The sequence below is a fragment of the Bombina bombina genome, chromosome 10, assembly GCF_027579735.1.
Source record: "Bombina bombina isolate aBomBom1 chromosome 10, aBomBom1.pri, whole genome shotgun sequence".
Lineage (NCBI taxonomy): Eukaryota > Metazoa > Chordata > Amphibia > Anura > Bombinatoridae > Bombina > Bombina bombina.
In genome coordinates this window covers 28,021,239-28,046,703 of record NC_069508.1, presented here as the reverse complement: position 1 = coordinate 28,046,703, position 25,465 = coordinate 28,021,239, and the positions used below count along the sequence as shown (strand labels likewise).

Here is a 25,465-nt window from a genome sequence, read left to right as displayed (position 1 = left end):
GTAATTGCCAAGCTGTTGGGAGGCCCTCTGACTGATTTTCCCCGGTGGAGTCACAGGCTGATAGGGGAATAGCGCCATCTTTGTTGCGCAATTCAATAAGCGTATTTTTTAGGCCGAGAAAGTTTCTGTCAGCTTTTCTACTGATGTCCTCCAATAAGGTTATGAGGGATGGTGTGAGCTTCTCCATTTTGAGAGCAGCTTAGTGGAAATATGATTCAGCTAGATGTGGGACCGGGGGATATGCTGAGCAAATTAGCGGGTAACTGAAAGTCCCGATATCCAATACCCCGGTGCGGCTGTAGCTGGCTGGGATTTTACTGAGAAAGCTAAGTTATCTGGTGTCCAAACGTAAAGCCCATGTCCTAGGGTTATGCCAGAGTCAAAATACCTGTTGTTCAGGGATTTAGAATGCCATAAGAGACGATTTTGATGAGTCTTCTTTAGGAGCTCTGTAATGGCACGTCTTGTTAGCTTGGCGGTTGGCTCCGCCCCCCCTAAAACAAAATTTTTATTACTAACATATTTCTTACTTAACAAATTGACCTAATATAAATGTACTACCCACAGTTACATCAGTAACACAATGGAGCCAATCTATCAAGCTCCGAATGGAGCTTGAGGGCCCGTGTTTCTGGCGAACCTGCAGACTCGCCAGAAACAGCAGTTATGAAGCAACGGTCACAAAGACTGCTGCTCCATAACCCTGTCCACTTACTCTGAGCAGGTGGACAGGAATCACCGGAATTCAATCCAATCGATTACAATCGGGTTGATTGACACCCCCTGCTGGCGGCCCATTGGGCGTGAGTCTGCAGGGGGCGGCGTTGCACCAGCAGCTCTTGTGTTGCTCTCCGCATTCAGCGAAGTCTGACGGACCTGATCCGGATCAGGTCCGACAGACATTTAATAAATATGCCTCAATATGAAAATGCCATATGCTGTTACTGCTCCTAAAAAATAAGACATTTTCTAGAGTAGTTTGATCCATGCAAAAAACACATCAAGATATAATATGCCAAATATGAATGTGCTGATTGAACACTTGTTAATAAGCTACCGCTGGTCCCTCTCTGAATACTAAACATATGGCCATGTTTGGTATACAGAAATAAACTTTATGTGGCACTCTATTTATTTTTTCCTCTCGCAGGCGAACTTTGCTAAAAGTTAACTTTTAACACGCGCATATTACAAGTTGAAAGTAAAAAGTTTGCACGCACTAACTTCTAGTCTTAGCTACCACGTTAACTTTTTTTCCCCATAGACTTCGCTGCTAAAACCCCCCCAAAAAACTAACACATCACTGACGAGCTAACCTCACACTGCATTAGACCAACAGCTCTAAAACCGAAGGTAGTTATGTTCTTTTACGTTCCAATATTCTTCACATAGAAGAAAATACTCTTTTTATTTTTAAATATATATTTCTTTATATATCTCATTATGTTTTTGTAAAATATATATTTATACCTATATATGTAAATGAATATTTTTTTATATATATATATATATATATATATATATGTATATGTATATATAGTAAATTTTTCACTATGTTTACTGGTTGTCGGTGTGGTTTCTATATTGTCAGCACCTGTTAATTGATACAGAGAAGTTTAATTACAAATTACAGGAGCATCACAAACTTGGAATGCAATTATTTCTTACAGTTTTGAGAAGGTGCCAATAATTTTGTCCAGTCCATTTTTGGAGTTTTGCATGGGATTTGTCAGATTTGGCTTTTTTTCTCTACTTTTTTGTATCATACCAATACAAACAAAAGAAATAAACATGAGAATGCCTAAACATTTGTAATTGCAAAAATGTTTTGGGCGAAGTGGTGCATTATCTGACAGAAATGCAGGGGTGCCAATATTTTTGGTCATGACTGTGTATATATAGATAGATAAATATATATAAATATATATACATATATATATATATTGTGGATAAAGTAAGAAATTTGGTAATCCTAGCATTACCCGGGTACACCTGACATTACCCAAATGACTGTAGGTAAAGCCCGATATAACATGATAAATCTTGCATTGAGTCACTGCATCAAACATATATATATATATATATATATATATATATATATATATATATATATACGATGCACTGTAATTCACACATCTTCACTATCTTTTTTGCCTCCGCCTGGGGGGTTTAAGGAGGGTAAAGGTCCCCTTATAAACCTCATTTCCCAAGGTTCACTTGGGGTGGATGCCGGAGGATCTGTGGGGCACTTTCCTTGAACCCTCCAGGCAGAAGCAAAAAAATACTGTAGATGTGGGAATTACATTACATTACATATAGAAACATATATTTAAACATATATAAAACATTTTCTTCTAAGTGAAGAACATTGGAATGTAATATGCAAGAAATAGGTGGAGGACTGCAATCATCCCGATCGGATATGATTGGGATAATTGAAACCCACTACTAGCCGCAAATGTGCAGGGGGCGGCATTGCACAAGCGTCACTATAAATGATTGTGCAATGATAAATGGCGACAGCAAATGCTGTTGGCATTTATCAATATCGCGCGGACATGATTCTCTACAGCTGATCATGTATTTCGAAATATAATAAATCTAACAGGCCCACTTATCAAGCTCCGTATGGAGCTTGAAGGGCCGTGTTTCTGGCGAGTCTTCAGACTCGCCAGAAACACAACTTATGAAGCAGCGGTCTAAAGACCGCTGCTCCATAACCCTGTCCGCCTGCTCTGAACAGGCGGACAGGAATCGCCAGACATCAACCCGATCGAATACGATCGGGTTGATTGACAGCTCCCTGCTGGCGGCCGATTGGCCGCGAGTCAGCAGGGGGCGGCGTTGCACCAGCAGCTCTTGTGAGCTGCTGGTGCAATGTTAAATGCGGAGAGCGTATTGCTCTCCGCATTTAGCGAGGTCTTGCGGACCTGATCCGCAGTGTCGGATCAGGTCCGCAAGCCCTTTGATAAATGGGCCTGCTAGTCTTCAGTCGCATTAATCTGTTGAGTGCAGTTTTTGTTTGCGCTGGAGTGCACCGTGGTTGTGATATTGCTTATCGCATCCTGATCTAACATTAGTGCTTCACTTATAATCTTGCCCAAAATTGCTAAAAAATAATTTTAGAGAAACATTAGGCAAAATACAGTATACAGGATTATCTATGCAGGAAATAAAGTCTTTGTAAAAGTTATTTAAAAGTGCAAAATATGCTTTAATGTTTTTATTGCACTATTCCTTGCATATAACTATGTAATTATCCCCTGCAAATTGGTTAAACACATAGTGAAAGTAATTTTAAAAGCAGCAATGCACTACTGGGAACTAGCTGAACACATCTGGTGAGACAAATGAATTTAGCCAACAATCATCAGCTAGCTCCCAGTAGTGCAAAGTTGTTCCTGGGCCTACCTAGGTATGCTTTTCAATGAAGGATACCAAAAGAACAAAGTAAACTTGATAACAGAAGTTAATTGAAATATCTCTTTGCATGTTGAATCTGAATCATAAACATTTGATTTTGATTTTCTTGTCCCTTTAACTATTTTTTGGAACTTGGGATTTTTTTCAGAAAAAAACTACAAGTCCTTGTTTTTCTGTAAGGCAGAGTAGGCATACACTGTCAGCATTTATCATTGCACAATCATTTCTGGTGAAATGCTTGTGCAATGCCACCCCCTTCACATTCGCGGCCAATCGGCCGCTCACAGGGGGTGTCAATCATCCTGATTGTATCCGATCGGGATGATTGCTGTCCGCCACCTCAGAGGTGGCGGATGAGTTAAGGATCAGCGGTCTTACGACCGCTGCTTCTTAACTTAAGTTTCAGGCGGATCAGAAACTTCAGGGGTAGATCGCAGCATCCCCTATATGTCTTGTCTCTGCATTGTATTGCTCAGCTATGATGACAAACAATTATAGCCAGACCAGATAAACAAAATCCTGTGCCTAGGACACCCATTTCCAAATCTGTCCAGTATCTGCTCCTCCCCACGGCCATCTCTACCTATCATGGGTTCCCACCCACTAGCTTCCAAGTCCCAGTTAAAAAAAATAGAAATGTAGTAGGTACATTATTGTGCAGACTGTGACAACTATGTAAAGATAAGTGCCATGTTTTATTGGCACAACAAATGTATTATACTAATATTTAATAAGAGGTTGAGTGCTACAAATGATGTATTTATGTCTTTATTCACCTAAGATCATAAACTGAATTATGATTAATAGGGTAAATACTGTGGCCCATATTTATCAAGCTCCGTACGGAGCTTGAAGGGTCGTGTTACTGGCGAGTCTTCAGACTCGCCAGAAACAGCAGTTATGAAGCAGCGGTCACAAAGACATCACCGGAAATCAACCTGATCGAGTACGATCGGGTTGATTGACACACCCTGCTGGCGGCCCATTGGCCGCGAGTCTGCAGGGGGCGGCATTGCACCAGCAGCTCTTGTGAGCTGCTGGTGCAATGCTGAATATGGTGAGCGTATTGCTCGCCGTATTCAGCGAGGTCTGGCGGACCCGATCCGCAGTGTCGGATCTGGTTCGCCAGACCTTGATAAATAGAGCCCTGTGTCTATAAATAATTATGGAATACTTACCCAATCCATGCTTCCTGAAACATCAAGTACTAGAGTGACGACTCTCTTGCCTGGCCGCAATAGGGAGAAGGTAGGAGGAGCTGGTTTAGATGAACTACTGGATGGAGGAGTAGATTTAATGTCAGTGGAATTCATGATGACGTCCCAAGTACTACGGAATTTGCACATTCTGTTTTGTAAGGTTGGAGCCTCTATATTATGTGAACTTGCATCACAGAACTCAGATACCTAAAATGTATTAAAAAAATGTAATGATAATTATTAGTGACTATACTGTATATACTGTATGGAAAATGTAATCTAAATTGACAGAAAAATGTGCATAATACACATAAACAATTAAGTGCATTGTGTACATTTCCATAGGAAATAAAGGCGTTGGAAGCATTTAAAACTGGTAATACAATCATGTTGATAAAATTTGCATTGTATTGTAGACCAGATACACATTCTTAGAAAAACCTCTTTTATGTTAGTCTTATTGCCTCTGCATATTAGTAACAGGCATAATCGTGATTCTGCAGTATACAAATAGTCTCTACGTACTCGGATTCCCCCTAGGCCTAACCCAATGCCACCTCGTAAGTAGCACTGCGGGAGGGACAGTATAATCTCCGAAAGTGTTTTGTCATCCGCAGTTAAGAGGTTAATGTCCCTTTAAGTACCTACTTTATTTTTGTTACATTTTCCAGTCTTCATACACAGAAAAAATGTGTTTTTGTAAAACTTTGCTAACATAGTAAAACCATTGTCTGATTATCTAAACTTTACCAGATGGGATGTGAAAAACCATCCTCAGACTCATATGGGGTCTTTTTAAGAAGCAGCAGAAGCTGCCACAGACCCACTCTGCTTTAGTTCCAGCTGAAGCAGAAGTTAAGAAGCAGCGGTCCTAAGACCACTGCTCCTTAACTCGTCCGCCACCTCTGAGGTGGCGGACAGCAATCCGAAGGATCGAATACGATTGGGCTGATTGGCACCCCCTGCTAGCGGCCGATTGGCCGTGAATCTGCAGGGGGTGGTATTGCACCAGCAGTTCACAAGAACTGCTGGTGCAATGATAAATGCTAGCAGCATATGCTGTCGGCATTTATCGTTGTGCGGCGGACATGATCCGCAATATCAGATCATGTCCGTCTGCACATTAATAAATGGACCCCAATAGCCCTCAGGGAATTTAGTAAAAACAAAAAGAGTCTGTCTCTGCAATTTGCAAGACGCCTTACATAAGGTCAGATAACGAGTGGTTTATTGTGGGTGTCTGCGCGTGTCGGGTTTATTGCTTGTATTACAAGTTGAAAGTAAACATAATTGCCTGAGAGCAAATGGAGTTAACACACGTTTGTTCCAATCAGCCAATAGAATGCGAGTTCAATCCTATTGGCTGATTGGATTTTTTCTACCTTAATTCCGATTGGCTGATAGATTTCTATCAGCCAATCGGAATCTAAGGGACGCCATCTTGGATTACCTCACTTAAAGGTACCTTCATTCGTTGTTAGTCCGTCGGAAGAAGAGGATGCTCCATGTCGGATGTCTTGAAGATGGAGCCGCTCTGCGCCGGATGGATGAAGATAAAAGATGCCGTCTGGATGAAGACTTCTGCCCGTCTGAAGGACCACTTCTGCCCGGCTTGGATGAAGATGTCTTCCGGTAAGTCAGTCTTCAGGGGGTTAGTGTTAGGTTTTTTTAAGGGTGTATTGGGTGGGGGGGTTTTTTAGGTTAGGGTTTGGGCTGCAAAAGAGCTAACTGCCCTTTTAAGGGCAATGCCCATCCAAATGCCCTTTTCAGGGCAATGGGGAGTTTAGGTTTATTTAGCTAGGTTTTTATTTGGGGGGTTGGTAGTGTGGGTGGTGGGCTTTACTGTTGGGGGGTTGTTTGTATTTTTTTTTTACAGGTAAAAGAGCTGATTTCTTTGGAGCAATGCCCCTCAAAAGGCCCTTTTAATGGCTATTGGTAGTTTAGTTTAGGCTAGGGTTTTTTTTTATTTTGGGGGGGCTTTTTTTTATTTTAATAGGGCTATTAGATTAGGTGTAATTAGTTTAAATATCTGTAATTTGTTTATTATTTTCTGTAATTTAGTGTTTGTTTGTTTTTTGTACTTTAGATAATTTTATTTTATTTATTTAATATTATTTAATTTTGTTCATTTATATAATTATATTGTAGTGTTAGGTGTTAGTGTAACTTAGGTTAGGTTTTATTTTACAGGTAAATTTGTCTTTATTTTAGCTAGGTAGTTATTAAATAGTTAATAACTATTTAATAACTATTCTACCTAGTTAAAATAAATACAAACTTGCCTGTAAAATAAAAATTAAACCAAAGCTAGATGCAATGTAAATATTAGTTATATTGTAGCTAGCTTAGGGTTTATTTTATAGGTAAGTATTCAGTTTTAAATAGGAATAATTTAGTTAATGATAGTAATTTGTATTTAGATTTATTTAAGTTATGGGGATGTTAGGGTAAGGATTAGACTTAGGTTTAGGGGTTAATAAATTTAATATAGTGGCAGCGACGTTGGGGGCGGCAGATTAGGGGTTAATAAGTGTAGGTAGGTTGCGGCGACATAGGGGGCAGCAGATTAGGGGTTAATAAGTATAATGTAGGTGTCTGCGATGTTGGGGGCAGCAGATTAGGGGTTAATAAGTATAATGTAGGTGGTGGCGGTGTCCGGAGCGGAAGATTAGAGTTAATAATTATAATGTAGGTGTCGGCGATGTTGGGGGTGGCAGATTAGGGGTTAATAAGTGTAAGATTAGGGGTGTTTAGACTCGGGGTTCATGTTAGGGTGTTAGGTGTAAACATATATTTTATTTCCCCATAGGAATCAATGGGGCTGCGTTACTCAATTTTACGCTGCTTTTTTGCAGGTATTAGACTTTTTTCAGCCGGCTCTCCCCGTTGGTTCCTATGGGGAAATCGTGCACGAGCACGTTACACCAGCTCACCGCTGACTTAAGCAGCGCTGGTATTGGAGTGAGATTTGGAGCAAAATTTTGCTCTACGCTCACTTTTTGTCTTTTAACGCCGGGTTTCTGAAAACTCGTAATACCAGGTTGCATGTAAGTGAGCGGTGAGAGAAAACTGCTCGTTAGCACCGCACCCCTGTTACCGCAAAACTCGTAATCTAGGCGATAGACAGTCAAATAGATGAAAATATGTAAAAACATATTTTTGCAATATTCATTTTTAATAAAGTGTTATATTGTGTATTTACTGTAAATATTTTACATTCCAATGTTCTGGACATAGCAAAATATGTTATATGTATTTTTAAATAGTGATGTCGTGAACAGTTCGCCGGAGAACAGTTCCCGGCGATCTTAGGTTGTTCGCGTTCACCGCGGCGGGCGAACATGTGCGATGTTCGATCCGCCCCCTATTCGTCATCATTGAGGAAACTTTGACCCTGTATCTCACAGTCTGCAGACACATTTGAGCCAATCAGCAGCAGACACTCCCTCACAGACCCTCCCAGCTCCTGGGCAGCAGCCATTTTAGATTCATTACGATCCTGCTTTGCTAGTGAGAGGAGGTTTAGTGCTGCTGCTGATGATATTATAGGGAAATAGATAGCTAGGCTAGTGTATTTAGTGTCCACTACAGTCCTGAAGGACTTATCTATTCTCTGCTGTAAGGACAGCATCCCAAAAAGCCCTTTTTAGGGCTAGAACTTCAGTCTTTTTTTTTTTTTTTTTTGTAATTTTATTTGCATTTGAGGCTCACAGCATATACTGTGATTAGTGCCCCCACTGATATCTGCTTAACATTAGTGTAAATTAAAAAAAAAAAACTTTTACATCATTTTGCTTGTGTAATCTAATTTCATTTTCCATCAGGCCTGTGTGTGAGGCTCACAGCATATACTGTGATTAATTCTTCTGTTCCACCACTGATATCTGGTGTAACATTAGTGTAAATTTAAAAAAAAAAAACTTTTACATCAGTCCTCTTCTAGTGTTATTTAATTTTAGTTGCCAGGCCAAGCTGCGCCTGCCACTAGTGCCAGCCTGTGTGTCAGCTGCCAGCATATACTGTGCCTACTTCCATCCACAGTGCCACCACTCCTATCTGGTGTAACATTAGTTTAAAAAATTTTAAATTTTTTTTTTACATCAGTCTTCTAGTGTTATTTAATTTTAGTTGCCAGGCCAGCCTGCCACTACTAGTGCCAGCCTGTGTGTCAGGCTGCCAGCATATACTGTGCCTACTTCCATCCTCAGTGCCACCACTCCTATCTGTTGTAACATTAGTGTAACTTTTAAAAAAAAAAAAACTTTTACATCAGTCTGCTAGTGGTATTTAATTGCAGTTGCCTGTCTGCCAGCATGTGTGCCAGGCCCACTTTCCAACTAGTGCCACGAATCATATTTGTTATAACAGTAGTGTAAATATTTTAAATAAAAACTTTTTTGACTGTGAATCATCAGTCTGCTAGTGTAATCTAATTGCAGTTGCCTGACTCCCAGCGTGTGTGCCAGGCCCACTTGCCAACTAGTGCCACCAATCATATTTGTTATAACAGTAGTGTAAATATTTAAAATAAAAACTTTTTTGACTGTGAATCATCAGTCTGCTAGTGCAATTGAATTGCAGTTGCCTGCCTGCCAGCGTGTGTGCCAGGCCCACTTGCTAACTAGTGCCACCAATCATATTTGTTATAACAGTATTGTAAATATTTTAAAAAAATACTTTTTTGACTGTGAAACATCAGTCAGCTAGTGTCAACTAATTGAAGTTGCCTGCCTGCCAGCGTGTGTGCCAGGCCCACTTGCCAACTAGTGCCACCAATCATATTTGTTATAACAGTATTGTAAATATTTAAAAAAAACTTTTTTGACTGTGAATCATCAGTCTGCTAGTGCAATTGAATTGCCAGCGTGTGTGCCAGGTCCACTTGCCAACTAGTGCCACCAATCATATTTGTTATAACAGTATTGTAAATATTTAAAAAAAATACTTTTTTGACTGTGAAACATCAGTCAGCTAGTGTAATCTAATTGCAGTTGCCTGCCTCCCAGCGTGTGTGCCAGGCCCACTTGCCAACTAGTGCCACCAATCATATTTGTTATAACAGAACTTTAAATATTTTTAAAAAAAACTTTTTTGACTGTGAAACATCAGTCTGCTAGTGTCATCTAATTGAAGTTGCCTGCCTGCCAGCGTGTGTGCCAGGCCCACTTGCCAACTAGTGCCACCAATCATATTTGTTATAACAGTAGTCTAAATATTTAAAATAAAAACTTTTTTGACTGTGAATCATCAGTCTGCTAGTTTCATCTAATTGAAGTTGCCTGCCTGCCAGCGTGTGTGCCAGGCCCACTTGCCAACTATTGATCTATGTAATCTATGTATCTATCTATCAAATCTATCTATCTTGTGGTTGTGCAAATGGATTGTTTGCAGTTGTTTGCGGTGCGTTACACGGGGAGTTTGGTCTGTCACTGTGAAGTGTGTGTAACCCTTACACTACCTGATCGATACAACATCATACCTGATGTTTTAAAGCACGTTATTAAAAAAAATTAGGAATGTTAGGTGATTAAGGCCCTTTATGGGTTAAAACCAGACTCTGCATCAACTATGTAATTTTCCGTGGGAGTTTTGCCATGGATCCCCCTCCGGCATGCCACAGTCCAGGTGTTAGTCCCCTTGAAACAACTTTTCCATCACTATTGTGGCCAGAAAGAGTCCTTGTGGGTTTTAAAGTTCGCCTGCCTATTGAAGTCAATGGCGGTTCGCCGGTTCGCGAACAGTAGCGGAAGTTCGAGTCCGCCATTCGCGAACCAAAATTTTAAGGTTCGCGACATCACTATTTTTAAATCAATATATATATATATATACAGTATATATATATATATATATATATATATATATATATATATATATCTGTATATATCTATACCTATATATAATCATGTATTGGAATGTGAAATATTCATATTTTCATGTTGGGATAGCTCACTTGAGAATATGCGATCAGTTTGCCTGCCACTAGGTTGTTCGGTTTTTTTTTTTGTGCTCTATTGATTTCTATAGGGTATTTGTCAACGTACGCTCGATATCCTAAGTTCGACTTTTTTGAGTGCATCTTGTTAGAGCTCGTATGAAAACAGTTTACTTTCAGCTTTTAAAATTAGTGCAACCGACGCATGCAAAAAGCTTACTTCTAACAGAGTTAGCGCGTGAGCGGGAGCATTAAATACTGCCCTTAGAAAGTAATTGAGCTCGTAGGAAAAGGAAATTTACTGGGGAGAGTGACGTTAACAGGGAGCAGGGGACGGACTTTAAAAATTAAATAATTCAGCCAATACATATCAGATTATCATATTTATAGCGTATAGTGTCTTACAACCACCTCCAGTTTTTAAGCATGTGTTTTATATTAGGATGATAAATGTTTTTAGTATTTTGGCATAATCTCGACACTTTTCAATTTGCGAGAACAAACAAGGTGATCTATAGGAGGAAAAATGTTTCGAGAATATGCCAGACCTGGCGCAGAACCTTCAGCCTGCTCAGTCTAATAGCAGAAGTGGGAAACTTAAAATAAGGACAATACACTTTGAAATTTGTACTTATAAATATTTCTTAGCATTTTGTATGCGCACTGTGTATTTTTTTTAATGATTTCTACTATATGTATTGAATTAGTTTTTCCTACAATTTCAAACAAATTCTAGCTTTTCCATATAATATAATTTTTGTAGAATAATTTTCTTATGTTTTCTAATGCAATTTAACAATACAATTTTTTTACAGGGCTTTTTTATCTCAATATCTAATTTATGTTTTTTTTTTTGAGTTCTATTAAAATGTGCACATATCCTTCACATACTTAAATACAAGGAGCACCCGTTTGTTTTGAAAGTAAAAAATGCCTTTGGAGAACTTCAAAAGGAGCTTTATTGTACTGGCAACATTTCTAGATAAGAAGGCTGAGACCTTTAGATAATTGACCCTATGTTATAAAGGTAAAACATGCAACATCTTTCCTTGCTGTAGAAAAAAAGGATGGGGACAGTATGACAAGCCAACAGTTGTCCACTGCTGATGATGAGTGTAATGCATAAGCAGGGTAACCGATGCTCTTCATGTAATTATAAGCAGAAGGGTGCTCTGACAAAATGCCAATGGACATTTGGCCAGCAGCATTCTGTTTGACGGACATTTGGCCGATGGACAGAATGCCGAAGCATGTTCCAAGTTCGGCCGAGGGCAGATACGCTCTAATCAGAGCCTCAGGCGCCGCAACCGCCTCTGGGAACCTAACCATGGGTCCCAGCCTGCACGTCTTGTAATTCTCTGTCTGTGAAATGATCTATCTATCTATCATCTATCTATCTATCTATCTAATCTATCTGTTTATTTATCTATCTATTGAATCTATCTATTGACTTTATCTATCTTTCTATTGCATCTATTTATCTATCTAATCTATCTATCTAGTGTATCTATCTATCTACATATCTCGTGGCCAGACTGTTATCTGACAGCCACTTGTGTGTCGGACTATTATCCGTCGGCCAAATGTCTGTCTGACAAATGCCTGTCCGCCAAATGTCTGTCTGCCAAATGTCTGTCCGCCAAATGTCCGTTGGCAAACAGTCTGACCACAAAGCAGAAGGGTGGTCAAAAGGAAAATAACTCCAGCAAATATTATGCTTAAATTCTCGTGTTGCACTCACAGAAGATAGTGACTGGGAATACATAATGGATTCCTGTGTAGGTTGGTTCTTATCAAGAAGGAAATCACAGCCATCTTCATAAAGACCAGTGGTGACGTCAACTCTGCACGTCCTGCAGGAGCTTCCAGGGGTGCATTTATAACCGGTAACACCTCTAATATCAAGGGAACATCTGAAACAAAAGAAAGTAAATACGTTCACTTGAGCGCAAATTAATTTAATGTTTGTTATAATATCCTGACTTCAGAGCTCTGGTTAATTGTTATGCATGACTAAAAAGTGGGGAAAAACATCAAAAATACATTTAAAAGTACAGCTACAATTATAATAACTGATAAAATAAAAATTGCATTAAAAAGTTATAAGGGCTCAGGTGCTAGAAAAAAAGGCTGCAAAGGTCTTTAACATGGAGATACATATATATGCATGTCTAAATGTGTAAATGTATATATATAAATCTTCCATAGAGCAGGCACTCTCACATAGTAGTCAGCAACCAGGGTGTCCCGCTTAAATTAAATATATTGCAAAATCCCAAAGTAATCAAATGGAAAGCGGCACTCACTGGATTTGTGAATACAATAAGGACTTTTATTTAATAAAACACTAATAAATAAAAGTATTTATTGTATTCACAAATCCAGTGACTACCGCTTCCCATTTGATTACTTTGGGGATTTTGCAATGTGTATATATATATAAATGTATTACAATAGTTACCTATAAAGTTGTGACTAAGCAACCTCCTTTAAAGACACAATTTTAATATTGTCGGTACTGTTAGTGGCAATCACAACAGTGTGAGTGCAATTTACAATCAAATATTAAAGATGAAATATAAAATCATGCCATTTGTATATCTTGGGGTCCTGAATTTTTTTTCTTACAGATCCTCTTAGCTGTAGTCAACACATCTGCATATATACATGTCCATATACATATCAATAAATGTTCTCTGTATACAGCCTGAATAAATGGAGCTTTAATGAATCAATACCATGTACATTAATAAACCTCTAGAATGTCTCCAGAGGCCATTTCACAGTGTTTGACATATGTGCAAGATAATAGAATTAGTAAAATAATGTTAAACTTGCAAGAGGTTACCCACTCCATTAGAAACCACGTGTTAATTTATCATCTGCTATCTATTATAATGTTGTATTTTTTTCCATTTGCCCTATGATTTAGGCCCAACGAGGGCCCATAAAGTAGCTATCATGCACATATGTTTTTTTCTACATCTGATGCCCTCCTAAGGTCAGTACAATAGCTTTGATCTTAAACTAATATTTATCTATAAAAAATTAGGTGTCAAGACAATATAGACAGACAACAATTGATACAATCGTTTCTATTCTGTAAACAATTTTGCTTTGTCTGACTAATGTAACTGTATGAAAATATTTCTCTTGTCAGTATGATATATTGGCCTCTAGTTATCAACGTGTCTACTTACCTGCCTTCGCCGGCCCAATATGCTCGCCTAAGCTCGCCTCACATCGCCGCCGCGGACCTGAATATGCTCGCCAAAGTTATCAATAAAGCTGTCAAAAAGCCGCGCACCAAGTACGGGGCGATGAGCAGTGGACTGTGATAGTTATCACTCATCCGATCTTGCTGCTCTTCGGCTTTTTCCCAGCTTTATTGATACCCCTGTCACTAAGCACTCACACTATACTATACTGTTCTACCCCCTATACCGGCCGCAACTAAATAAAGTTATTAACCCCTAAACCGCCGCTCCTAGACCCCTCCGCAACTATAATAAATGTATTAAACCCTAAACCGCCGCTCCCGGAGCCCACCGCCACGCTAATAAACTGATTAACCCCTAAACCGCAGCTCCCGGACCCCGCCGCCACCTACATAATACCTATTAACCCCTATCCTTCCCCCCCATACCGCCACCACCTATAATAAATTTATTAACGCCTATCCTGCTGATCCCGTACCACGCCGCAACTAAATAAATTGTTTAACCCCTAAACCGCCGTTCCCAGACCCCGCCGCAACCTATATTAAACTTATTAACCCCTAATCTGCCCCCCTACACCGTCGCCACCTATAATAAATTTATTAACCCCTATCCTGCCCCCCCTATACCGCCGCCATCTATATTAAACTAATTAACCCCTAAACCTAAGTCTAACCCTAACACCCCCCTAACTTAAATATTATTTTAATAAATCTAAATAAAATTACTCTTATTAACTAAATTAATCCTATTTAAAACTAAATACTTACCTATAAAATAAACAATAAACCTATAAAATAATTATATTGTAGCTATTTTAGGATTTATTTTTATTTTATAGGCAAATTTCAATTTATTTTAACTAGGCACAATAGCTATTAAATAGTTATTAACTATTTAATAGCTACCTAGTTAATATAAAGACAAATTTACCTGTAAAATAAAAACTAACCTAAGTTACAATTACACCTAACACTACACTATCATTAACTAAATTATTCCTATTTAAAACTAAATACTTACCTGTAAAATAGACCCTAAGATAGCTACAATGTAATAGCTACAATGTAATTAATAATTACATTGTAGCTATTTTAGGATTTATATTTAGTTTACAGGTAAATTTGTATTTATTTTAACTAGGTAGAATAGTTATTAAATAGTTATTAACTATTTAATAACTACCTAGCTAAAAGAAATACAAAATTACCTGTAAAATAAATACTAACCTAAGTTACAATTAAACCTAACACTACACTATCATTAAATAAATTAAATTAATTATCTACAAATACCTACAATTAAATACAATTAAATAAACTAACTAAAGTAAAAAAAAAAAAAAAACTAAGTTACAAAAAAATAAAATAATATTACAAGATTTTTAAGCTAATTACACCTAATCTAAGCCCCCTAATAAAATAACAAAGCCCCCCAAAATAAAAAAATGCCCTACCCTATTCTAAATTACGATAGTTAACAGCTCTATTACCTTACCAGCCCTTAAAAGGGCCTTTTGCGGGGCATGCCCCAAATAAATCAGCTCTTTTGCCTGTAAAAAAAACCACAATACCACCCCCCAACATTACAACCCACCACCCACATACCCCTACTCTAACCCAAACCCCCCTTAAATAAACCTAACACTACACCCCTGAAGATCATCCTACCTTTAGCCATCTTCAGCCAGCCGACCACCGATGGAACAGAAGAGGAAATCCGCAGCGGTAGGAGTCTTCATCCAAGGGGCGCTGAAGAGGTCTTCCATCCGATAGAAGTCTTCATCCAGGCGGCGTCTTCAATCTTCATCCATCCATCCGGAGCGGAGCGGAGCGGAGCCATCTTCAAAGCAGCCGACGCGGAGCCATCTTCATCCACCGACGCCTACTCGCCGAATGAATATTGTTTTAAGTGATGTCATCCAAGATGGCGTCCCTCGAATTCCGATTGGCTGATAGGATTCTATCAGCCAATCGGAATTAAGGTAGGAAAAATCTGATTGGCTGACCTAATCAGCCAATCAGATTGAGCTTGCATTCTATTGGCTGATCAGAACAGCCAATAGAATGCGAGCTCAATCTCATTGGCTGATTGGATCAGCCAATCGGATTGAACTTGAATCTGATTGGTTGATTGGATCAGCCAATCAGATTTTTCCTACCTTGATTCCGATTGGCTGATAGAATCCTATCAGCCAATCGGAATTTGAGGGACGCCATCTTGGATGATGTCACTTAAAGGAATATTCATTCAGCGAGTAGGCGTCGGTGGATGAAGATGGCTCCACATCAGCTGCTTTGAAGATGGCTCCGCTCCGGATGGATGAAGATTGAAGACGCCGCCTGGATGAAGACCTCTATCGGATGGAAGACCTCTTCAGCGCCCCTTGGATGAAGACTTCACTGTGGATGTCCTCTTCTGTTCCATCGGTGGTCGGCTGGCTGAAGACAGCTAAAGGTAGGATGATCTTCAGGGGGGTAGTGTTAGGTTTATTTAAGGGGGGTTTGGGTTAGAGTAGGGGTATGTGGGTGGTGGGTTGTAATGTTGGGGGGTGGTATTGTGTTTTTTTTACAGGCAAAAGAGCTGAATTCTTTGGGGCATGCCCCGCAAAAGGCCCTTTTAAGGGCTGGTAAGGTAATAGAGCTGTTAACTATCGTAATTTAGAATAGGGTAGGGAATTTTTTTTATTTTGGGGGGCTTTGTTATTTTATTAGGGGGCTTAGGTGTAATTAGCTTTAAAATCTTGTAATATTTATTTATTTTTTGTAACTTAGTTTTTTTTACTTTTTGTACTTTAGTTAGTTTATTTAATTGTATTTAATTGTAGGTATATGTAGATAATTAATTTAATTAATGATAGTGTAGTGTTAGGTTTAATTGTAACTTAGGTTAGGATTTATTTTACAGGTAATTTTGTATTTCTTTTAGCTAGGTAGTTATTAAATAGTTAATACCTATTTAATAACTATTCTACCTAGTTAAAATAAATACAAAGTTACCTGTAAAATAAATATAAATCCTAAAATAGCTACAATGTAATTAATAATTACATTGTAGCTATTTTAGGGTTTATTTTACAGGTAAGTATTTAGTTTCAAATAGGAATGATTTAGTTAATGATAGTGTATTGTTAGGTGTAATTGTAACTTAGGTTAGTTTTTATTTTACAGGTAAATTTGTCTTTATTTTAACTAGGTAGCTAGTAAATAGTTAATAACTATTTAACAGCTATTGTGCCTAGTTAAAATAAATTTAAATTTGCCTGTAAAATAAAAATAAATCCTAAAATAGCTACAATATAATTATTAGTTATATTGTAGCTATATTAGGGTTTATTTTATAGGTAAGTATTTAGTTCTAAATAGGATTAATTTAGTTAATAAGAGTAATTTCATTTAGATTTATTAAAATAATATTTAAGTTAGGGGGGTGTTAGGGTTAGACTTAGGTTTAGGGGTTAATTAGTTTATTATAGATGGCGGCGGTATAGGGGGGGCAGGATAGGGGTTAATACATTTATTATAGGTGGCGACGGTGTAGGGGGGGCAGATTAGGGGTTAATAAGTTTAATATAGGTTGCGGCGGGGTCCGGGAGCGGCGGTTTAGGGGTTAAACAATTTATTTAGTTGCGGCGTGGTACGGGATCAGCAGGATAGGGGTTAATAAACTTATTATAGGTGGCGGCGGTATAGGGGGGGGCAGGATAGGGGTTAATAGGTATTATGTAGGTGGCGGCGGGGTCCGGGAGCGGCGGTTTAGGGGTTAATAAGTTTATTAGAGTGGCAGCGGGGTTCGGGATCGGCGGTTTAGGGGGTAATACATTTATTTAGTTGTGGCGGTGTAGGGGGGGGCAGATTAGGGGTGTTTAGACTAGGGGTACATGTTAGGGTGTTAGGTGCAGACGTTTCCCATAGGAATCAATGGGATGTCGGGCAGCAGCGAACATGAACTATGGTCAGACTCCCATTGATTCCAATGGGATCCGCCGCCTCCATGGCGGTGGATTGAAAACCAGGTACGCTGGGCCGGAAAAGTGCCGAGTGTACCTGCTAGTCATTTGATAACTAGCAAAAGTAGTCAGATTGTGCCGAAACTTGCGTTCGGAACATCTGGAGTGACGTAAGAATTGATCTGTGTCGGACTGGGTCCGGCGGATCGAAGCTTACGTCACTTTATTCTACTTTTGCCGGTGTGTAGGGCTTGATAACTAAGGCGAATCAGCCTCGCCACAAATACGCTGCGGAATTCCAGCATATTTGCAGTTGACGGCTTGATAACTAGGGGCCAATGTTTTTATATGCTAACCCTCAATAAAATATTATTTGAAAGAAATAATGTTAAACATGTCCAAAATGCCCTTTTCAAGAACTTATCAATTGCCTAGAGCTGTTGAATTCCGTAAGCTAAAGAGCTGTGGAAAAAGGAGCCGAAAAATGAATGCGATCGTCAAGATCTTTTCGGCTCCATAGGGAACATAAGACCTTTATCAAGAATCCAAAAGGCAGTTTGTGAGTGCGAGAATCAGCCAGAAACAAGCTATAGTAATCGCGCAGAATAAAAAAGTAGTCTTTCTGACATGGAAAAAAAGGTCAAATTGCAACACCCGATAGATTGTGATCGACGTCTAGATCTCATTGTGAGTGCAGACACCACTGTACAATTTATTGTAGTCTTTTTTGGCACCCAGTGGGTTAACATGCTTGTTTCAAAATTACTAGAGAAAATATACTTTATAGCACTAGGACATTATTGTTTAAACTAAAACATATCTCACTGTTCATATAAGGAAAAGCAATATTACACATTATATGATGTATGTATATTATAAATCATGTCATCTAATAAATTAATTATAACATATCTGCAAATATGTTTAGAGTGCTGATAATTTGGTGAATATCAGTTATGTAATGTCTTAATCAATTAATCAATTTAATAATATTGGAGTACCTTGTTGCTTCTATAGATCCATTTCCAGCAATGTAAAAAGGTACTTCATAATTGTACTCATCAAATACCCCCCATCGAAGATGAGCCCATTCATGGACAAACACTCTTCCTGCAAACACAAGAGAAGAGTTGAGTTTTCAGAATGTAAGAAGGTTTTTATGGAGTCACCTAGAAATTTGTTACAAAAATCATTATCTATATCATTAAAACCTAGTTTATCCATCTGTAGCACACATACCCCTGGTGATACTTAGGCAATAAGTAACATTTACTGCAGAACTTGTCATATATATTAAAAAAAAAAAAAAAAAAAAAAAAGAGTATCCAGAGTTTTGTCCGTGCTGCAATTGAAACATTGACTTAAGACCCAATTTCCTCTGTGGTGACTCTGTTGTCTGATGACACAATAGAAAATAAAATTTGATTGAATAACTATGTGAGAGGTTTTGGCATTGGGCCTTAAAGCAGTGTGGCCAACTCAAGTCCTCAAGCACAGATTTTCATGACATCTTAAAGGGACATGAAACCCAATTTTTTTCATCTCATGATTTAGAAAGAGTATGTAATTTTAAACAGCTTTCTAATTTAATTCTATTATCTAATTTGCGTCATTCTCTTGATATACTTTGCTGAAAATCATATCTAGATAGGCTTAGTAGCTGCTGATTGGTGGATGCACTTAGATGCCTCGTGTGATTGGCTCACCCATGTGCATTGCTTTTTCTTCAACAAAATATATCTAAAGAATGAAGCAAATTAGATAATAGAAGTCAATTGGAATGTTGTTTAAAATTGTATTCTCTACCTAAATCATGAAATACAATTTTGAGGTTTAGAGTCCCTTTAACTGGAGCACAGGTGAAATGATCAGCTGATGGGTGAGAGCAGGTTAGTAGTCATGGTTACTGATCAGCTGATTATTTCACCTGTGATCTAGTTAAAGGGATATGAAACCACATTTTTATTTCATGATTCAGATAGGGCATGTGATTTAAAACAACTTTCCAATTAACTTCTATTCGCTCATGTGTTTTGTTCTCTTGGTATGCTTTGTTGAGAAGGATAGCTTTGATGAGAAGGATACCTAGATAGCCTTTAGGAGCTGCTGACTGTTGTCTTACACAGTGTGTTAAGTTAACTAGCTCCCAGTAGTACATTGATACTTCTTTAACAAAGGATACCAAGAGAATGTAACTAATTAGATAATAGAAGTAAATAAGAAAGTTGTTTAAAATTGTGTTCTCTATCTGAATCATGAAAAAAAATGTCTTTCATGTCTCTTTAAGATATCATGGAAATCTAGGCTGTTAGGGGCATTGAGGACTGGAGTTGAGAAACACTGCCTTAAAGGACTGTTAAGCATAATATAATTGCATAACCTACAAATAAATTATAAAATAGAAATACAACAACACTTACTCTGAATTTAAAAAAAAGATTTTTTATGACAAATATTAATATTTGCTTCTATTTCTCTGCCCCTGTATCATGTGACAGCCACCAGCCAATCACAGACTCATATATGTATACAAATATAAACTATATGTATATAAAAAAGCCTGGGCACAATTTCATAATGGATGTAAATTAGAAAGTGTTAAGCATCTGAATTGTGAAAATGTAATTTTGTCTTTTGTGTCTCTGTCAATACTAATAAATTTGTTAAATACAAAAATAAATACATTAGAAAGAGCGCAGGTATGTAACAATGTCATTTACCTCGTGGGCCATATTCATTGCTTGTTCTGTTATGTATAATGAATTCTGGAGTAAAATGAATATATTTTCCTGGTTCCCCACAACCTCCATATTGCAATGTATATGGATCATCTCCATATTTTAGAAACGGACTAGCGATGATAACATCTGCCTGGTGAAGTGAAAAGTAGATAACGTTAAGTCAGGGCTTTGGATAAATTCATTTAACCATTTACAGTAACAGCTCATTACATATTGGCCTAGATTATAAGTGAAGCGCAAATGTATTTGCGCTAATTAGCGCTAACTCTGTGCAAGTAAGTCAATAGCGCTCCTTTTCTTAACCTCGAATTACAAGCTGAAAATAGAAAGTTTGCACGCAGGCGAAAGACTCAGGAACATTAACATATGGAGGTTGAATAGCTAACCATTCTCATTGACTTCTATGGCCTGTGCTACAGAAGCCTCTTCTGGCTTTCACTTGCACACTAACCCAAAGGTATATATATATCTATAGCTATGCAGCATATCTAGATAGATAGATAGATAGATATAGATATATAGATAAAAATATAGATATAGAGATATATTCCATATCTACTCTATGTGGTAGATTTATCATGGTGCGGATGGACATAATCTGCTGTAGCAATCATGTCCGCTGCACATCAATAAATGCCGATAGCATACGCTCTCTGCATCTATCATTGCACAAGCAGTTCTCATGAACTGCTTGTGCAGTGTTGCCCCCTGCAGATTTGCGGCTAAACAGCTGCTATCAGGGGGGTGTTAATCAACCTGATCGTATGCGATCGGGCGGATTGATGTCCACCGCCTCAGAGGAGGCGTACGAGTTAAGGAGCAGTGGTCTTAAGACCGCTGCTTAACTCCTGTTTTTACAAGTTAATTTACTGGTATTACAAGTTAAACACAATGTGAACGCGACCACGCCTGGAAGCATTGCATTTACTAGTGCGCTCTTCCATAGGCTCCAATGAGAGCCTCGTTCTGATGCCGTGAGACACGGCAAAGAACCTAGCATAGAGCAGGGGGGTACGTCACACTGTGATGGGCAGCAAATTTAAAATATAGGGAGAAATAGGGATGGAACACCCTATAGAGATGCGCTAAGGAAAACAATGAAAGTCCAAGAACGATCAGGTCAGAGGCAGCTCTCCCCAGATAGATGAATCAGAAGTCGATCCTGTGAAAAGGAATAGTAAGGCGCCACATAGGGTAATATCGTCAGACCGAAAGCCTATATAGTTAGACAAGTAGAAACTTACAAAGAGGCACTTCAGAATGCCAAGTATCGCAGGCCGGGACCTTTTCGTCGCCCGACAGACAGACACACCGGTGAACGCCAACAAGTCACGAGGGGACGTACGGACAATCCGGAACATGCAGGAACCAACACCTCCAAAGCCACCCAAAAACCACTCGCTACCCTCGGCAAGTAGATAATATAAAACACGCTCAATCCCTGCTATATTAGTACCTCCCTCTCACCAATCAGATTACACAAAACAGTATAACTAATATAGCAGGGGTTGAGCGTGTTTTATACAGCCTGATGAAATGGCTCTGTGTAGCCGAGAAACACGTTGCTGACGCTTTTTATATATTTTAATAAACTGTAACAAGCTTTTATATCCCTGCTGCTGTGTTTTGGACTTCATTTCACCCTATGTTATATTATCTACTTGCCGAGGGTAGCGAGTGGTTTTTGGGTGACGTCATTGATCCACCTCAACACACCCCTCTTACCGGCACTGACGATTGGAGCTTTGCTTTGGAGGTGTTGGCTCCTGCGTGTTCCGGATTGTCCGTACGTCCCCTCGTGACTTGTTGGCGTACACTGGTGTGTCTGTCTGTCGGCAAACGAAAAGGTCCCATCCTGCGATACTTGGCACTCTGAAGTGCCTCTTTGTTTGTAAGTTTCCACTTGTCTTACTATATAGGCTTTTGGTCTGACGATATTACCCTATGTGGCGCCTTCCTATTAATTTTCACAGGATCGACTTCAAATTTAAAATATATATGTATATGACTATTGACATATATATTTACGTGTTTGTATGTGTATATAAATATCTATGTATATAAGCAAATACATATATATTTAAAGTAAAAACACAGTCCCCACTTTTCACCCCACACCCCCTCACTTTAACCCCTTATAACTTACTTAACTAACAGTAGAAAAAATACTGATAGCATAATATAAAATTATATTGAGTATCCCAGCAGTACTAACTAGTTGTATTCCTTTAAATCTTACCTTATCATACGTTTCTGTTTTTGGTTTTGTGTAGCTGGAAGCATTTGACCAAGTCATAGGAATTAGTATTTTTACATTTCTTATAAAGAGCCTTTGTTTTGTAGCTTTATATAGATAATCGGAGGCTTCATTCACCATATTCTTCAATGGAAAATAAGAAGAAAAATAATTAAACCTTATTGACAGATGGAAAAAAACTTAAATACAATTTACAACAATTCCAATTAGAACATACAATGAAGTTGAGTGTTTTTAACTATATATGTATTTTCTTAGTGAGGGGGTTTATTTGTAGGACAGCAATGCTAGTTCTCACAATTGCCACGGATCTAAACTTTGCCAAATCTGACGTAGTTGTTCACCCTTACCATCGCAGGGGCAGCACTTGTGGAATTATCATAAAAAGGGGCAGTCCCTGCAAGTGGACAGAAGCCACCTATATAAAGTAATGGAGCTCGCTAGAAAGGGACTCTTCTCTCTGTAGATCGAGTTAGCAGTGAGCAGGGGGCGCACTTTAAAAATGAAATCCTGCAGCCAATATAACTCACATTACGCTGCTTTCTGCATAAAGCATCTTACAATCGCCTATATTTTCATATGCCTGTGTTTTTATATTAAGTATTTTGAGTGTTTTGAGAAAAGCTCTGCACCTTTTAGCTTGCAAGCAAAAACTGAGATCTGTATTGTAAAAATCTTTACAGATTTACGCTGGGATTAGAGAGACAATTTCATATACACCCATGGTACTCCCATGTTCAGCCCATTTTAAAAAAAAAACAGCAATTACACTTTGGCCTCAATTTATCAAAGTCTGGCGCACCTGATCCGACAGTGTGGATCAGGTCCGCCAGACATCGCTGAATACGGAGAGCAATGCGCTCTTCATATTCAGCATTGCACCAGCAGCTCACGTGCAGACTCGCGGCCGCCAGCAGGGGGGTGTCAATCAACCCGATCGTACTCGATCGGGTTGAATTGCGGCAATGTCTGTCCGCCTGCTCAGAGCAGGTGAACAGGTTATGGAGCAGCGGTCTTTGTGACCGCTGCTTCATAACTGCTGTTTCTGGTGAGCCTGCAGGCTCGCCAGAAACACGGGGCATCAAGCTCCATTCGGAGCTTGATAGATAGGCCCCTTTGTCTTTCGTACTTATAAGTGCAAATTTCTGTGTGTTTTTTGCACATCCAGTTTACTTAAATTACGATTTACGCTGTGCATATTTAATAATATTTATTCCTGTGTAATTTGCATACAAATTTTATGTTTTTGATCAAATAATGCGTATTTTTTGTTTGAATAGTTCAATTATTCGTTTTGTAAGATTTTTTTTATTGTTTACTTTTGTAATATATGCATCTCCTCCCCATATGAAAATGCTGTAGACACTCTGTGGTTTTAGATAATTCCACCAGAGAAATAGGAGTACTGGTGAGCATTCTTTAATAATTTTGCAACGCCAACCCAGAGACCTTTAGATCCACAGGCCCAATATGGTGGTTCAGGGCTCCATGTACGAAGTAGCGAGAGCTGCTCCAGAGCCCTTTTGGGGCAGGTTCGCATACGCAAGCCTGCTTTCCGCAATGTAAGAAGCAGCGGTCATTAGACCGCTGCCTCTTACACCCTACGCCACATCTGAGGTGGCGAGGGAAAATCACAGAGAGCTCACTCGCTCTCTGTGATTGACAGCCCCTTCAGTCGTGCGATTGGTCGTGCAAATGAAGGGGTGAGCATTACACACTGCGATGAGTGTGTAATGGTACATGCGGGCAAGCGGACAAACAGATCCACTGCCAGTATGTAGCGAAGATGGACAGCTTCGTAAGTCAAGAAGCTGTCCGCCCGCCTGTTAGTACATGGAGCCCTTAAACTGTAAATAGCTGGTTAAATTAAATTGCACTCAGCTGCTTGAACTCAGTTTAAGTAAATTTATTCTTAAAAAAAATTAATTTACCAGAGTTTAGGAACAGCCACATTTGTTGTATTTCATTTTCTAAACTAACTTTGCATTTAAAAAAAACTGCAAGTTTGATTTAAAATTAATTTTGAAATATTAGTAGGTGGTAGGCATTAATTAAAATTAAAGGGACATGAAACCCAAACATTTTCTTTCATGATTCCGATAGAGAATACAATTTTAAACAACGTTCTAATTTACTTCTATTATCGAATTTGTTTAATTCTCTTGGTATTATTTGGTGAAGGAGCAGCAATGCACTACTGGTTTCTAATTGAACACATAGGCGAGCCAATGACAATCGGTATATATATATATGCAGCCACCAATCAGCAGCTAGAACCTAGGTTCTTTGCTGCTCCTGAGCTTGCCTAGATAAACCTTTCAGCGAAGGATTACAAGAGAAGGAAGCAAATTAAATAATAGAAGTAAATTGGAAAGTTGATTAAAATTGTATGTTCTGTCTAAATCATGAAAGAATATTTTTGGGTTTCATGTCCCTTTAACACTTTACTTGTGTTTTAAAGGGACATTAAAAAAAAAATACTTGCTTTAATTCAATATTTTTGAATTATTAACCGTGGATAACTATGCGCTTAACCCCTATAAAGGAGTTAAACATAAATTTAACAGCCTGCTCACCTTACAGCAAATAAACAGGATACAGCAGACGATTGGTTGGATGTGCAACAACCGCACCTTATGCGGTTCGTATAACAAATGCTCTCTCTCACTTGTGCATGTGCCGTACTTACTTTATAGCCAACAGAGCGATAGAGGCAAGGTAAGTACTGTGCATGTGCAATTGATAG

At 38.6% G+C, this 25,465-nt stretch overlaps 1 protein-coding gene across 1 annotated transcript in view; it reads right to left on the bottom strand.

The window, feature by feature from the left end:
- LOC128640675 (calcium-activated chloride channel regulator 1-like) overlaps positions 1-25,465 on the bottom strand; it is a 70,309-nt gene that overhangs the window by 40,670 nt on the left and 4,174 nt on the right. The window contains exons 2-6 of the mRNA XM_053693106.1: positions 22,702-22,842; positions 20,442-20,592; positions 18,723-18,831; positions 12,296-12,467; positions 4,602-4,829 (exon numbers count right to left, since the gene is read on the bottom strand). Of these exons, the coding sequence (XP_053549081.1) occupies positions 4,602-4,829; positions 12,296-12,467; positions 18,723-18,831; positions 20,442-20,592; positions 22,702-22,842 (801 nt within the window). The remainder of the gene's footprint in view (positions 1-4,601; positions 4,830-12,295; positions 12,468-18,722; positions 18,832-20,441; positions 20,593-22,701; positions 22,843-25,465) is intronic.